The sequence below is a fragment of the Anolis sagrei genome, chromosome 2 (genome assembly GCF_037176765.1).
Source record: "Anolis sagrei isolate rAnoSag1 chromosome 2, rAnoSag1.mat, whole genome shotgun sequence".
NCBI lineage: Eukaryota > Metazoa > Chordata > Lepidosauria > Squamata > Dactyloidae > Anolis > Anolis sagrei.
The window spans coordinates 12,300,267-12,314,182 of record NC_090022.1 but is presented as its reverse complement, the minus strand read 5'-3'; the positions used below and the strand labels follow the sequence as shown (position 1 = coordinate 12,314,182).

The 13,916-nt window shown below is 42.4% G+C and overlaps 2 protein-coding genes across 2 annotated transcripts in view; one reads left to right on the top strand and one right to left on the bottom strand.

Moving 5' to 3' along the window:
• LOC132767726 (zinc finger protein 665-like) overlaps positions 1–13,916 on the bottom strand; it is a 147,481-nt gene that overhangs the window by 103,269 nt on the left and 30,296 nt on the right. The gene's annotated exons all lie outside the window — the stretch shown is intronic.
• On the top strand, positions 171–13,814 carry LOC132766129 (zinc finger and SCAN domain-containing protein 31-like). Its single transcript, XM_060760496.2, has 4 exons — positions 171–371; positions 4,950–5,707; positions 8,174–8,285; positions 9,842–13,814. The coding sequence occupies exons 2-4, from the start codon at positions 4,979–4,981 to the stop codon at positions 10,651–10,653; spliced, it is 1,653 nt and encodes a 550-aa protein (XP_060616479.2). The 5' UTR covers positions 171–371; positions 4,950–4,978; the 3' UTR covers positions 10,654–13,814.

Sequence of the window (13,916 nt, the reverse complement as noted above, 5' to 3'; positions counted from 1 at the left end):
AAAGTTAATAATAATAATAATAATAATAATAAACATAAATTTCCTGCCTTTCCTCCCTTGTGACGTAACAATCCGCCCCCCTCCCCTTTTGGAACATTCCGCTCCCCCTCCTTTTTTTTGTAAAGTCCAGCGTTCCATCTCGCTTCTCAAACGCGGATACCGAGGGCCGGCTGTATATAGAGAGATCTCCGCAACCGCCTTTGTAGCGGGAGAAGGACGTCATCACGAAAGCCCCGCCCCCTAGTGGCCTTGTCCCCGCCCCCGGAAACTGAACTTTCTCACGCTCTCCTCCCTCCCTCCCTCCCTTCCTCCCTCCCTCCTCCCCCGCCAAGCAAGTGAGGCACTCCGGGCTATTGTGCGGCGTTCTCGGGGTGAGTTGGAACGCTGAACTTCACAAACAAAAAAAAAGGGGGGGGGGGGGGAACCGGAATGTTCCAAATGGCAACGGGAAGGGGGGGGGCTGGGTTATTGCATCACAGGGGAGGAATAAAGGGGAAAGAAGCAGGAAAGGGAGCAGAGCAGCCCCAAGGAGGGGGGTGTGCTTTTGTATGCCTGTATATTTATGCATATATATAGATAGATATATATATATCATACATACACATGTGTGTGTTAGCTCGATATCAGTGTGTATGTCCAAAAGCATCATTTAATTAATAAATCATGTTTTTATATTAATATATATATATAATATTAATAATATATAATATAATAATATATCATTCTTAATATATAATAATATATTAATATATATGTTATATAATAATGTAATATAATGTTGTAAATATACAAATACATGTGTAAATATCCATATATGAGTGTGTTTGCCCCATATAATAATAATAATCTATATTTATACCCCATTTCAGAGTGTGTGCCCAAAAGCATCATTAAAATAATAAATCATTATTTTATATTAATATATATAATATAATATATCATTCTTAAAATATAATAATATATTAATATATATGTGCTATAGTAATTATTATAATATAATGTAAATATACATATATGTGTGTGTTTGATCCATATAATAATAAGCTTTATTTATACCTCATATCAGAATGTGTTTCCAAAAGTATCACTTAAATAATAAATCATGCTTTTTATATATATATATATATATATATATATATATATAATCTTAATAAATGTTAATTATATTAATAATGATTTTTATGTCTTAGCTTCCTCTCCTCAAGGCTTTTAAAAATATTTTAAAGTGGGTTGTTGTAGGTTTTTTCGGGCTATATGGTCTAGAGGCATTCTCTCCTGACGTTTCGCCTGCATCTATGGCAAGCATCCTCAGAGGTAGTGAGGTCTGTTGGAACTAGGAAAAAGGGTTTATATATCTGTGGAAGGATCAGGGTGGAACATCAGCTGAAACATTCACACCTAGCACCAACAGACAAGAGTCCTTTGTCCCATTCCACAGATATATAAACCCTTTTTCCTAGTTCCAACAGACCTCACTACCTCTGAGGATGCTTGCCGTAGATGCAGGCGAAACGTCAGGAGAAAATGCCTCTAGAACATGGCCATATAGCCCGAAAAAGCCTACAACAACCCATGAAAGCCTTCGACAATACATTGAACATTTTAAAGATCTAGGCAGAGGGTGATAATGGATGTTTATGCATTGCCATAGATTTTTAATGACTTTAATGCTTTAGCTATTTATCTTTAGCAGTTTGGAGTCCTCTTTGGGAAGATAAAGTGGGGTATAAATTAACATCATAATAATAATTTATTTTTAAATATTCCTATATTTAATTCAATTTTAATTCTTATATACTTGGAGTTTATTTATTTATGCTATTTGCTATTTATTTATTTATGTTATTTATGCCACCTTTCTCTGCCCAAAGCGGACACAAGGTGGCTTACATAGAGGCAGTAATTCAATGCTTTAAAACACATTCAATTTCAAAATTTAAATATTAAAATGAAATTAGAATTAATACATATTAAACAATTAAAAATATTAATTTCCATATTAAAAACATGCCATCAATAATCGTAGTCCAAGAAATTCCATAGTCTGGGACCCAGCACTGGGACCCAGTTATCATACTATCACCCGTTTTGGTTTGAGTTTCAGTCTTTATCAGTCTCTTCAATGCTATAGAGCAGGGGTCCTCAAACTTTTTAAACAGAGGGCCAGATCACAGTCCCTCAAACTGTTGGAGGGCCGGATTATAATTTGAAAAAAAACATGAATGAATTCCTATGCACATTGCACATATCTTATTTTTAGTGCAAAAACACTTAAAAACAATACAATAATTAAAACGCAGACCAATTTTAACAAATATAATCTTATTAGTATTTCAATGGGAAGTGTGGGCCTGCTTTTGGCTGATGAGATAGGATTGTTGTTGTTGTTGTGTGCTTTCAAGTCATTTCAGACTTAGGTTGACCCTGAGCGAGGGTCGGGAAAATGACCTTGGAGGGCCGCATCCGGCCCCCGGGCCTTAGTTTGAGGACCTCTGCTATAGAGCTCTGTACAACTCTCCTTGAGAACTTTCTCCTTCCAGCTATCAACTTCAATGGACATCCCTCAACTGTCACCTTTGAACTGTGTTCCAAAAAGTCCCTGATATGGTCACATAGTCTGCAGCCCCTCTCCCAACCTCAAGAACATAGAGTTAGGAATAATAATAATAATAATAATAATAATAATAATAACGACCACCATGGTCAAGTCAGTCTTTTGAAGATACATATACACTTGAGTAATCAAAGAGCATATTATATGCAGACAAATCATTAAACCAAAGAGGCTTGAGAAGGTTGCCTATTTCCCACAGCCCTTCTCAACCAAACAAGCGGACTCTAGTCCCATCTTGACACATAGACCTTCAAAATTAATGAGCACTTACATGGAAAGATGTTGATATAAGAGTAAAACACATTAAGAAAACTATTTTTGTATCCACCTCAAAGTTGGGTCCAACTACATTAAAATTCATAAACAACACCATGAAAACATTGAAAATGCATCTATATACAAAGATGGGTCTGGAGAACAAGCCCTATGAGGAGAGGCTTAAAGAGCTGGGTATGTTTAGCCTGTAAAAGAGAAGGCTGATACGAGACAGGATCAGGGCCATGGATCAAGATGTGAGGGAGAAGGGAGAAGGGAGCAGGCTTGTTTTCCGCTGCCCTGGAGACTAGGACACAACAAGCCTGCTCCCTCCTCCCTATGACTTCAAACTACAGGAAAAGAGATTTTGCATTGAGGCGACACTAGGGGCTGCGCAGTGGTGGTGGGAGTGTGGAGGGATGGCTGTGTTGTTTTTGTGTTGTGTGCTGGAGAAGTCACTTTCCCCCATCCTAAACTGAAAGCCTACCCCAATGTTCATTGGGTTGTTGTAGGTTTTTTTGGGCTATATGACCATGGTCTAGAGGCATTCTCTCCTGACGTTTCGCCTACAGGCGAAACGTCAGGAGGGAATGCCTCTAGACCATGGCCATACAGCCCGAAAAAACCTACAACAACCCAGTGATTCCGGCCATGAAAGCCTTCGACAATCCACTGTTCATTCTTTTTGGGTTCCCCTCAATTACATATTTTCTTTCCTACCTCACCCAGGGTTTTATTATTTTACCTTGTCCATTTGGCCTGCCCATTCTGTTCGATTTTATATTGTGTTAATTTGTTTTATTTATTTTATTTTGCTACTCTATGTATTTTATTTTGATGTAAATATTTATTGTCTGCATTCTGTATTTTATTTTGTTGTATTGTATCTTTGGGCTTGACCTCATGTTAGCCGCCCTGAGTCCCCTTTGAGGAGATGGTGGCAGGGTATAAATAAAGTTGTGTATTATTATATTTATATTTATATTTATTATATTTATTACTAGCCGTCCCTTGCCACTCCTTGCTGTGGCCCAGTCTGGTGATCTGGAAAATAATGAGAAGGTGTTGATTTCTTGTGGGTAAACAGTATTTCTTGCTGTTTTTTTGGCAGTGTTGATGTGGAGATTGTCTGGTTTGCCTACTCTGGAACATGCCACATATAATTGTATTGTCGAAGGCTTTCATGGCCGGAATCACTCAGTTCTTGTGGGTTTTTTCGGGCTATATGGCCATGTTCTAGAGGCATTTCTCCTGATGTTTCGCCTGCATCTATGGCAAGCATCCTCAGAGGGTCCTTCTTTAGGGGTCCCTTTCAAATCTATGATACTGCATCTGTCATATCTATATATATGTGTGTTTGTGAATCATATATATCTATCTATATCTATGGCTGGATGGCTCTTTGTCAGGAGGGCTCTGATTACATTTTCTTGCCCCAGTGAAGGGAGTTGGGACTGGATGGTCTTAAGTATTTTCTGTTGGTCATGGGGGTTCTGTGTGGGAAGTTTACCCCTATTCTGTCATTGGTGAGGTTCAGAATGCTCTTTGATTGTAAGTGAACTATAAATCCCAGCAACTACAAATCCCAAATGTCAAGGTCTATTTCCCCCAAACTCCATCTGTGTTCATATTTGGGCATATGTAGTATTTGTGCCAAGTTTGGTCCCGAGCTGTCAATGCTTGAGTCCACAGTGCTCTCTGGATGTAGGTGAACTACAACTCCCAAACTCAAGATCAATGCCCACCAAACCCTTGTGTTTTCTGTTGGTCATGGGAGTCCTGTGTGCCATGTTTGGTTCAATTCCGTCGTTGGTGGAGTTCAGAATGCTCTTTGATTGTAGATGTACTATAAATTCCAGCAACTACAACTCCCAAATGACAAAATCATTTTTTTTTTGAGTGAAGGACATACATTGGGTTGTTAGGTGTCTTGTGTCCAAATTTGGTGTCAATTCGTCCATTGGTTTTTGAGTTCTGTTAATCCCACAAACGAACATTACATTTTTATTTGTATAGATTTAATTTCATTGTACAATGTACAAATTACAATAGAATTCTTCTATGCTATTATGCTTTTTAGGACACTAGACGGGCCTGAAGGTTGCTGAGATGAAAATGGAGGAACAAGACCCCATGAGCAGTGTCCTGAGGAACGGCTTTGAGGGACCGTATGTCCTGCAGGCCAGGAATACTAGCGTGTTCCCGCAGGAGAGGCTGGAAGAGCGGATTAAAAAGGAGAAAGACGACTGCCACTTCCAGCGGTGGGACCACCAATGGCAGGAGTTCCTGGAGAGGGTTGAGTCGCCTTCTTCCATCTGGGGAGGCACGTCGTTAATGGAGGAGGCCGCCCCCTGGGACGACACCAGGGCCTTCCTGGCCTCCTTCGAGCAAGTGGCCAAAGCCTGCCGGTGGCCCAAGGAGGAGTGGGCCGCCCGCCTCCTGCCTGCCCTTCACGGAGAAGCCGAGCAGGCCTTTCACAGCCTGGAGGCCCAAGACCGGGAGGATTACGGGAAGGTCGAGGCGGCCATCTTGCGCCAGGATACCCTCAGGAGGGAGAAGCAGCGGCAGCATTTCCGCCGGTTCTGCTACCGGGAGGTGGAGGGGCCGCGGGGGGCGTACAGCCAGCTGTGGGAGCTGTGCCGCGGGTGGCTGCGGGTGGAGAGGCACTCCAAGGAGCAGATCCTGGAGCTGCTGGTCCTGGAGCAGCTGCTGACCATCTTGCCGCAGGAAATGCAGAGGTGGGTCCGGGAACACGGGCCGGAGACTTGCGCGCAGGCCGTGGCCCTGGCCGAGGAGTTCCTTCTCCGGCAGCAAGAGGACGAAAGAGAGGACAAACAGGTGCGGAGTATACATAGTGGTTCTTTTGATTCACCATAGAGGCAAAACACACAAACAAGGATTTTTAAAAACATATTTTATTGTGCTACTAGCCATCCCCTGCCAGGCATTGCTGTGGCTCAGTCTGGTGATTTGGAAAATAAAGTGATGAGGAAGTGTTGGTCTCTAATATCTGTACTTTCTTGATGCTTGTGGGTAAACAGTATTTCTTGCTGTTTCTTTGTCAGTGTTGATGTGGAGATTGTCTGGTTTGCCTACTCTGGAACGTGCAGCATATCATTGTCTTTCTTTAGGGGTCCCTTTCAAATCTAGAATACTATATCTGTATGTGAATCATATATATCTATCAAAAAAAGCCAATGGGATTTTGGCCTGCATCAATAGGAGCATAGTGTCTAAATCTAGGGAAGTAATGCTACCCCTCTATTCTGCTTTGGTTAGACCACATCTGGAATATTGTGTCCAATTCTGGGCACCACAATTCAAGAGAGATATTGACAAGCTGGAATGTGTCCAGAGGAGGGCGACTAAAATGATCAAGGGTCTGGAGAACAAGCCCTATGAGGAGCGGCTTAGGGAACTGGGCATGTTTAGCCTGAAGAAGAGAAGGCTGAGAGGAGATATGATAGCCATGTATAAATATGTGAGAGGAAGCCACAGGGAGGAGGGAGCAAGCTTGTTTTCTGCTTCCTTGGAGACTAGGACGCGGAACAATGGCTTCAAACTACAAGAGAGGAGATTCCATCTGAACATTAGGAAGAACTTCCTGACTGTGAGAGCTGTTCAGCAGTGGAACTCTCTGCCCCAGAGTGTGGTGGAGGCTCCTTCTTTGGAAGCTTTTAAGCAGAGGCTGGATGGCCATCTGTCAGGGGTGATTTGAATGCAATATTCCTGCTTCTTGGCAGGGGGTTGGACTGGATGGCCCATGAGGTCTCTTCCAACACTTTGATTCTATGATTCTATGATTCTATATCTATGGCTGGATGGCTCTTTGTCAGGAGGGCTTTGGTTATGTTTTCTTGCCCTGGTGAAGGCAATTGGACTGGATGGCCTTAAGTATTTTCTGTTGGTCACGGGGGTTCCGTGTGCGAAGTTTGTCCTAGTTCTGTCATTGGTTGGGTTCAGAATGCTCTTTGATTGTAGATTAACTATAAATCCCAGTAACTACAACTCCCAAATGCCAAGGTCCCCCAAACTCCATCTGTGTTCATATTTGGCCATATGGAACATTCATGCTAGGTTTGGTCCAGATCTATCATTGTTTGAGTCTACAGTGCTCTGGATGTAGGTGAACTACAACTCCCAAACTCAAGGGCAATGCCCACCAAACCCATCCAGAATTTTCTGTTGGTTGTGGGAGTCCTATGTGCCAAGTTTGGTTCAATTCCATCATTGGTGGGATTCAGAATGCTCTTCGTTTGCCATTTAGCTTTTCGTCATTTAGCTTTTTGGGGCTTTTTAAGTTCTTCTGCTGTGTTTTTATGAGTAAAGGACATACATTGGGTTCTTAGGTGTGTTGTGTCCAAATTTGGAGTCAATTCCCCCAGTGGTTTTTGAGTTCTGTTAATCCCACAAACGATCATTACATTTTTATTTATATAGGTGTAATATTACTAATAATATTACAATATAATAGTATAGTACAATATAGTAATATTTAATACTGATAGTATACTATGCTAATAATATAATATATTGTATGTACATATATCTTGTAAGCCGCACTGAGTCCCCTTCGGGGTGAGAAGGGTGGCATATAAATGCCATAAAATAAATAAATAAATAAATGACCAACAGAAAATGCTGGAAGGGTTTGGTGGGCATTGACCTTGAGTTTTGGAGTTGTAGTTCACTTGCATCTAGAGAGCACTGTGGACTCAAACAATGATGGATCTGGATCAAGCTTGGCACGAATATACAATATGCCCAAATGTAAACAGTAGTTTGGGGAAAATAGACTATGATATTTGGGAGTTGTAGTTACTGGGATTTATAGTTCACCTACAATCAAAGAGCATTCTGAACCCCACCAATGACAGAATTGGGACAAACTTCCCACACAGAACCCCCAAGACCAACAGAAAAGACTGTGTTTTCTGATGGTCTCTGGTGACCCCTCTGACACCCCCCTCGTGAACCCCCCAGGGGTTGAGAAATGCTGATCTAGACATTATACTCCTATTGATGACATCTAAAATCACATTGGCCTTCTCTGCTATCGTGTCAAACTGTTGACTGATGTTCAGCTTGTGGTCTCTTAAGACTCCGAGATCCCTTTCCCGTGGATTGTTTGCAAGCCAATTGTCACCCATTCTCTATCTGTGCATTTCATTTTTATGGCCAAAGAGTAGGACTATACAATGAGGTTTTGTTTGTCCAGTGAAATAACATTTCCAGGTTCTGATGTGCCGTCTTGACCCTCAAGCTGAGCTTCTTTCCAGACCATAACTATCCTTCTCATTTCAGATGCTGACGCCATTCGTGGAGATGGCTGTGAGTTTCTCGGGTTGTTCATCTGACCTCCGGCCACAACTGCTGTGCAGGGAAACCAGACCAAGAAGCGATGCTGTGCTTTTAAGTACGTAGAGCTGCTTACAAACACGTTTTTCAATATACTGAAACTCAGACATGACCACCCTTTGAATGCTCGAAGGAAGTAGGTGTGTTTGGTCCAAAGATCCTGAAATAGTCTAAACATCCAAATGGTGTGGAATTCCTGTACTGAATATTTTAGATATAAGGTGGCAAGATGTGAATGGTAAGATAAAATGAGAGGCCGAGAAGAAGAACAACAACAATAAAAGGTAAAGAAATTCCCGACTCTGGAGGTTGATGCCCATAGTACAAAAAAGAGGATACTTTAATGTAGTGTTTAAATTAATATATTTTAAGTGTGAAGGAAACATATGGGTTCAAATTACAGGAAAGGAGATTCCACATTAATATTATTTATGATTCTTTATTAAAATTAAAGCATGCTACATGATGAGAAAGCTTGTTATGATATCCCAGTTTTGCAGAAGAGATCTTTTAAAGAGGGGACTAAAATATTTACTATTCAAGAAAGTGGAGTTAATGCTGTCTATCCAATGCCATTTTCTGAATTAGCGCCCCAAATAACTCAGGATCAGGCCTGAAATCCAAGATGCCAAGGGTGGAAAAATGTGTTGTTGAAGGCTTTCATGGCCAGAATCACTGGGTTGCTGTGAGTTATTTATTATTATATTATTATTATTATTATTATTATTATTATTATTTACTATAATAATAAGGCGACTCAAGGCTGTTTACATTTGGCAATCAATGCCCCACAAGACAAAATACAGTCAAAAACAATTACATATAGTGTAAACCGTATAAAAACAATAACAATAAACAATTAAAATCATAAAATACATTTCTCAGCGTCATTAAAATCATTTTCCATCGCATCGTCCTGTTGTTCCATGAGTCTCAATTAGTTATACTGTGTCTGCAAATGCCTGCTCGAACAGCCAGGTCTTAACTCTCTTTTGAAATGTCAAGAGGGAGGGGGCCGATCTAATGTCCCTAGGGAGGGCATTCCATAGCCAGGGGGCCACCGCTGAGAAGGCCCTGTCTCTCGTTCCTGCCAATCGGATCTGCGAAAAAGGCGGGACCGAGTACAGGGCCTCTCCAGGCGATCTTAAACACCTAGATGGTTCATAGGAAGAGATGCGTTCAGATGCATTTTCTGGGCTGTATGGCCATGTTCCAGAAGCATTCTCTCCTGACGTTTCGCCCACATCTGTAGCAGGCATCCCAACAAAGGAGTCCGCCAGGCAGCAACCAGACAGGCTTTGAAGCTGCAAGGCCATTCAATGCTAATCAAGGAGGCCAATTGCAACCTTCACACTTGCCTCAAGCAGACAAGAGTTTTTTCTCTCACCCTGGACATTATTCCACAGATATATAAACCCCACTTGCCTAGTTTCCAGCAGACTCCTCAATCTCTGAGGGTGCCTGCCACAGATGTGGGCAAAACGTCACAAGACAATGCTTCTGGAACATGGCTATACAGCCTGGAAAACTCACAGCAACCCAATTTTTTTTTTTGGTTGGACTGTTCAATGTGGATCAAATTCTCAACTTTATTGTTTTCTTTTTTTTTACTAGATTACACACAAATCGGGGAATGTGAAGAAACTAAGTATCAGCCAGAGAGACCCAAGCAAGCGGAACCACCCAGAAGAAGGGCTGGAGACTTCTTTTCCCAGGTCCATGCCCTTGAAGACGAACATGGATCATTGAAGCAGCTCAGAGACCATTGCTCGAGGATGGCTGGGGAGAGACCAATCTCCTTCGCGCCCGACAAGGAGCCCTTAAGCAACACCCACGAGTGGCCGAAGCCAAATCTGCACACTGGGACTGAGGAAGGTTTCAGACAGGGTCCTGGTTTCCATATATGTGAAAAAGCAGACAGCCAGGAGGGTCCCTTCCAGTGTGCGGAGTGTGGGAAAATGCTCAGCCGCAAGGACCACTTGAAGCGACACCAGCGGATCCACATGAGGGAAAACAAAGCGCACCCGTGTTCGTATTCTGACACGTGCTTCCCGCAAAGGCCGGACCTCGTTTTCCACGAGAGACTCCACACGGGGGAGAAGCCGCACATGTGCTCGGCTTGCGGGAAGGACTTTAGAAGTACTTGTCAGCTGACGGTTCATGAACGGATCCACACTCGGGACAAGCCGTTCAAGTGCTCGGCTTGCAGCAAGGGCTTCAGCCAGAAGGCCAACCTGGCGGTCCACGTGAGGACGCACACGGGGGAGAAGCCCTACAAGTGCTCCGTCTGCGAGAAGACCTTCATTCAGAAGTCCCACCTGATGAAGCACGAGAGGATCCACGCCAAGAAGACCACCTGCAACTGTTTTGCCTGGAAAGAGCTCCCACTGGAAGAGGCGGAAGCATTATGCAAGTCTTCTGTGTGAAGAAAGAACCTCATTTCTAATCTGTAGCTTGCTTCCCATGCAAGGCTCAATACTAGAGAAACACGGATAAGTGCTTCCTCTCCCTTCCTATCACAGAATCCACAAGGAGGAAAAATATGAAAAATGTGCTGTCGAGGGTTGGAATCATTGGGTTGCTGTGAGTTTTCCGGGCTGTCTGGCCATGTTTCAGTAGCATTCTCTCCTGATGTTTCTCCTGCATCTATGGCAAGCATCTGTAGAGGTTCTGTTGGCAGTGAAGCAAGTGAGGTGTATATATCTGTGGAGTGTCCAGGGTGGAAGAAAGAACTCTTGTCTGTTTGAAGCAAGTGTGAATGTTGGAATTAGCCAGCTTGATTAGCATTGAATAGTTTTCACAGATTCTGTCTGCATGCCCCACCATCTCCTAGGTAAACTGAACCACCTAAAGTGGGCTTTACAGGCTAATGGGTATTCTACAACAGACATCAGAAGAGCTTCAAGACCAAGAACAAAGCACGAGAGTCATGGCAAAGATCCACCCAGCAGTGGTACTGAACCTGTGGGTCCCCAGGTGTTTTGGCCTACAACTCCCAGAAATCCCAGCCAGTTTACCAGCTGCTGGATTTCTGGGGGTTGAACACCAAAACATCTGGAGACCCACAGGTTTAGAATCACTGACCTAGAGGAAAAGTGTTCTTACCATACATCAAGGGAACTACTGAACGCATAGGGAAGCTGATGAAGAAACACTACCTACAAACTATCTACAGACCCACCAAGAAAATTTCACAAATGCTGTGTTCAGTAAAGGACAAGAGGGATCCTTTCACCACTGCAGTAGTCTATCGTATACCATGCAGCTGTGGACAAGTCTACATAGGGAACAACATTGCAGCAACATTGCCCATATGTTTTTATTGGTCTGTACGGTTTTATATTTTATATGCTAATGTTTTTAATTGTATTTTATATTGTTGGGGGCATCGAATTGTGCTGACTGTAAACTGCCTTGAGTCACCTTCGGGCTGAGAAAGGTGGTGTATAAATACGGTAAATAAAAACTTGAATCAAAGAATATGAAAGGCAGTGCAGACTAAGGCAATCAGAGAGGTCAGCCATAGCAGAACACCTGATGAACCAACCTGGGCACAGCATACTATTTGAGGACACAGAAATGCTGGACCACTCTCACAACCACCATGTCAGACTACACAGAGAAGCCATTGAAATCCACAAGCATGTGGGCAATTTCAACAGAAAGGAGGAAACCATGAAAATGAACAAAATCTGGCTACCAGTATTTAAAAACACCAGAATCAAGACAGTACACAAAGAACACCACTCAAAAAGAGGCCAACTCCATGCAGCAAACAATCAGGGCCAGTTAACACTTCCTAAACAAAGGGTTCCTCCTGGCAACAATGGCCAGGCTTTGCAGCTGCAAGGCTGTTCAATGCTAATCAAGCTTGCTAATTGCAATATTCATATTTGCTTCAAACAGAGATGGGTTCTTTCTCCCATCCTGGACATTCGACAGATACATACATATATTTATTTATTTATTTATTTACTTAATTTTTACTTGCCTTTCTCACCCGAGAAGACTCAGGGCAGCTTACAGGTCCAGCAAGGATTCAATGCTGGTAAAAACCAATAGTAAACAGTAAAAACATATCCCACAGTTAAAATGATTAACAGTTAATAATAATAATAACTTTATTTGTATCTCTCCTCCATCTCCCCAAGGGGACTCGGGACGGCTAACATGGGGACAAGCCCAAACAATTACAATAAAAAAATACATACAAGACACATGACAACGTCAAGTAAAAATACTTACACAATAACATAATAAAATAATAATAACAATAACAATAAAACAGTATGAAAAACAATGCAAGAATTTAGACGAGGGCGAGCTAGGCCAAGCGCGAGGAGTGATTTTTTTTTTAAAACCCATGGGTGAGGTAGATAAATAAAGTGCTGTATTTAGAGAGAGACTCGGGTGGGATAAACAATGAGGTTATTTTAAACAATGTTAATCATATTGTCGAAGGCTTTCATGGCTGGAATCACTGGGTTGTTGTAGGTTTTTTGGGCTATATGGCCATGTTCTAGAAGCATTCTCTCCTGACGTTTCGTTTGCATCAATGGTAAGCATCCTCAGAGGTTGTTAGGTCTGACTTCACTACCTCTGAGGATGCTTGCCATAGATGCAGGCGAAACATCAGGAGAGAATGCTTCTAGAACATGGCCATATAGCCCGAAAACCTACAACAACCCAATGAGTTAATCAATAAAACACATAAAACAGTATACAAATTAAAAACATATAAGGTGTATAGTAATATTATGCCTCACTAGCAACAGACCTCTGAAGATGCCAGCCACAGATGCAGGCGAAACATCAGGAGAGAATGCTACTGGAGCATAGCCATACAGCCCGGAAAAGTCACAGCAAGCCAATATGGAAAATGTCGAGATTGAATCAGAAGAGATCCCAGGGACCATCCTGTCTGACCCCATTCTGCAATGCAGGAAGACACAATCAAAACATTCCTGACAGATGGCCATCCAGAAAAACTTCTGGAGAAGACTCCACTACATTCCCAGACAGTGGCGTATCCCGTTGCTGAACAGCGTTTACTTCCAGGAAATTCTTCACAATGTTTCAGTGGCATTTCTTGTCGTTTGAATCCATTGCTCCAAGTCCTATTTTCCGGAGCAGCAGAAAACAAGCTCAATGTGACATCCTTTGGTCTCGGCAGACTTTGTTTCTCCAATCTAAACATACCCAGCTCCTTAAGCCGTTCCTCATAGGGCTTGGCTTCCAGGCCTTTCACCGTTTCGGTCAGCGTTTTTTGTGATCTTCCATGTCTTGAATTCAGTGGCAAGCCAGAGGTTGCAGGTTCAAGCCCTGGCATCTCCATTAAGGAGGGGGGAAAACACCTGTATCTGTGTATTTAGGTCAATCAAAACACCCAAAATATGCTTTTTTTGCAGAAGTTCTTTTCAACCCAGGAGGACGAAAGGAGCCTCCAAACATAACCGTACTCTAGAAGTCATGCGACGGTGCAGTTTCGAAACTTTGCAGACTACAGCAGCTTTGTATATTTTTAAAAGGAAGACGATGTAATCCTGAAATGCTTAATAATAATAATAAAAATAATACAGGGTCTGTACTTTAGCATGGAGTTGGATTAGATGGCAAATGCAATGTCTTGTAAACAGTGTATACAGCAGGCCTGGGCCAACTTGGGCCCTCCAGGTGTTTTGGACTCCAA

Excerpts from the sequence above, each read along its gene's own strand:
- LOC132766129 (XM_060760496.2), top strand. The coding sequence starts at position 4,979 with ATGAAAATGGAGGAACAAGACCCCATGAGCAGTGTCCTGAGGAACGGC. Across the intron at positions 5,708-8,173 it reads ACGAAAGAGAGGACAAACAG|ATGCTGACGCCATTCGTGGA; the intron begins GTGCGGAGTATA and ends TTCTCATTTCAG. Across the intron at positions 8,286-9,841 it reads AAGCGATGCTGTGCTTTTAA|ATTACACACAAATCGGGGAA; the intron begins GTACGTAGAGCT and ends TTTTTTTACTAG.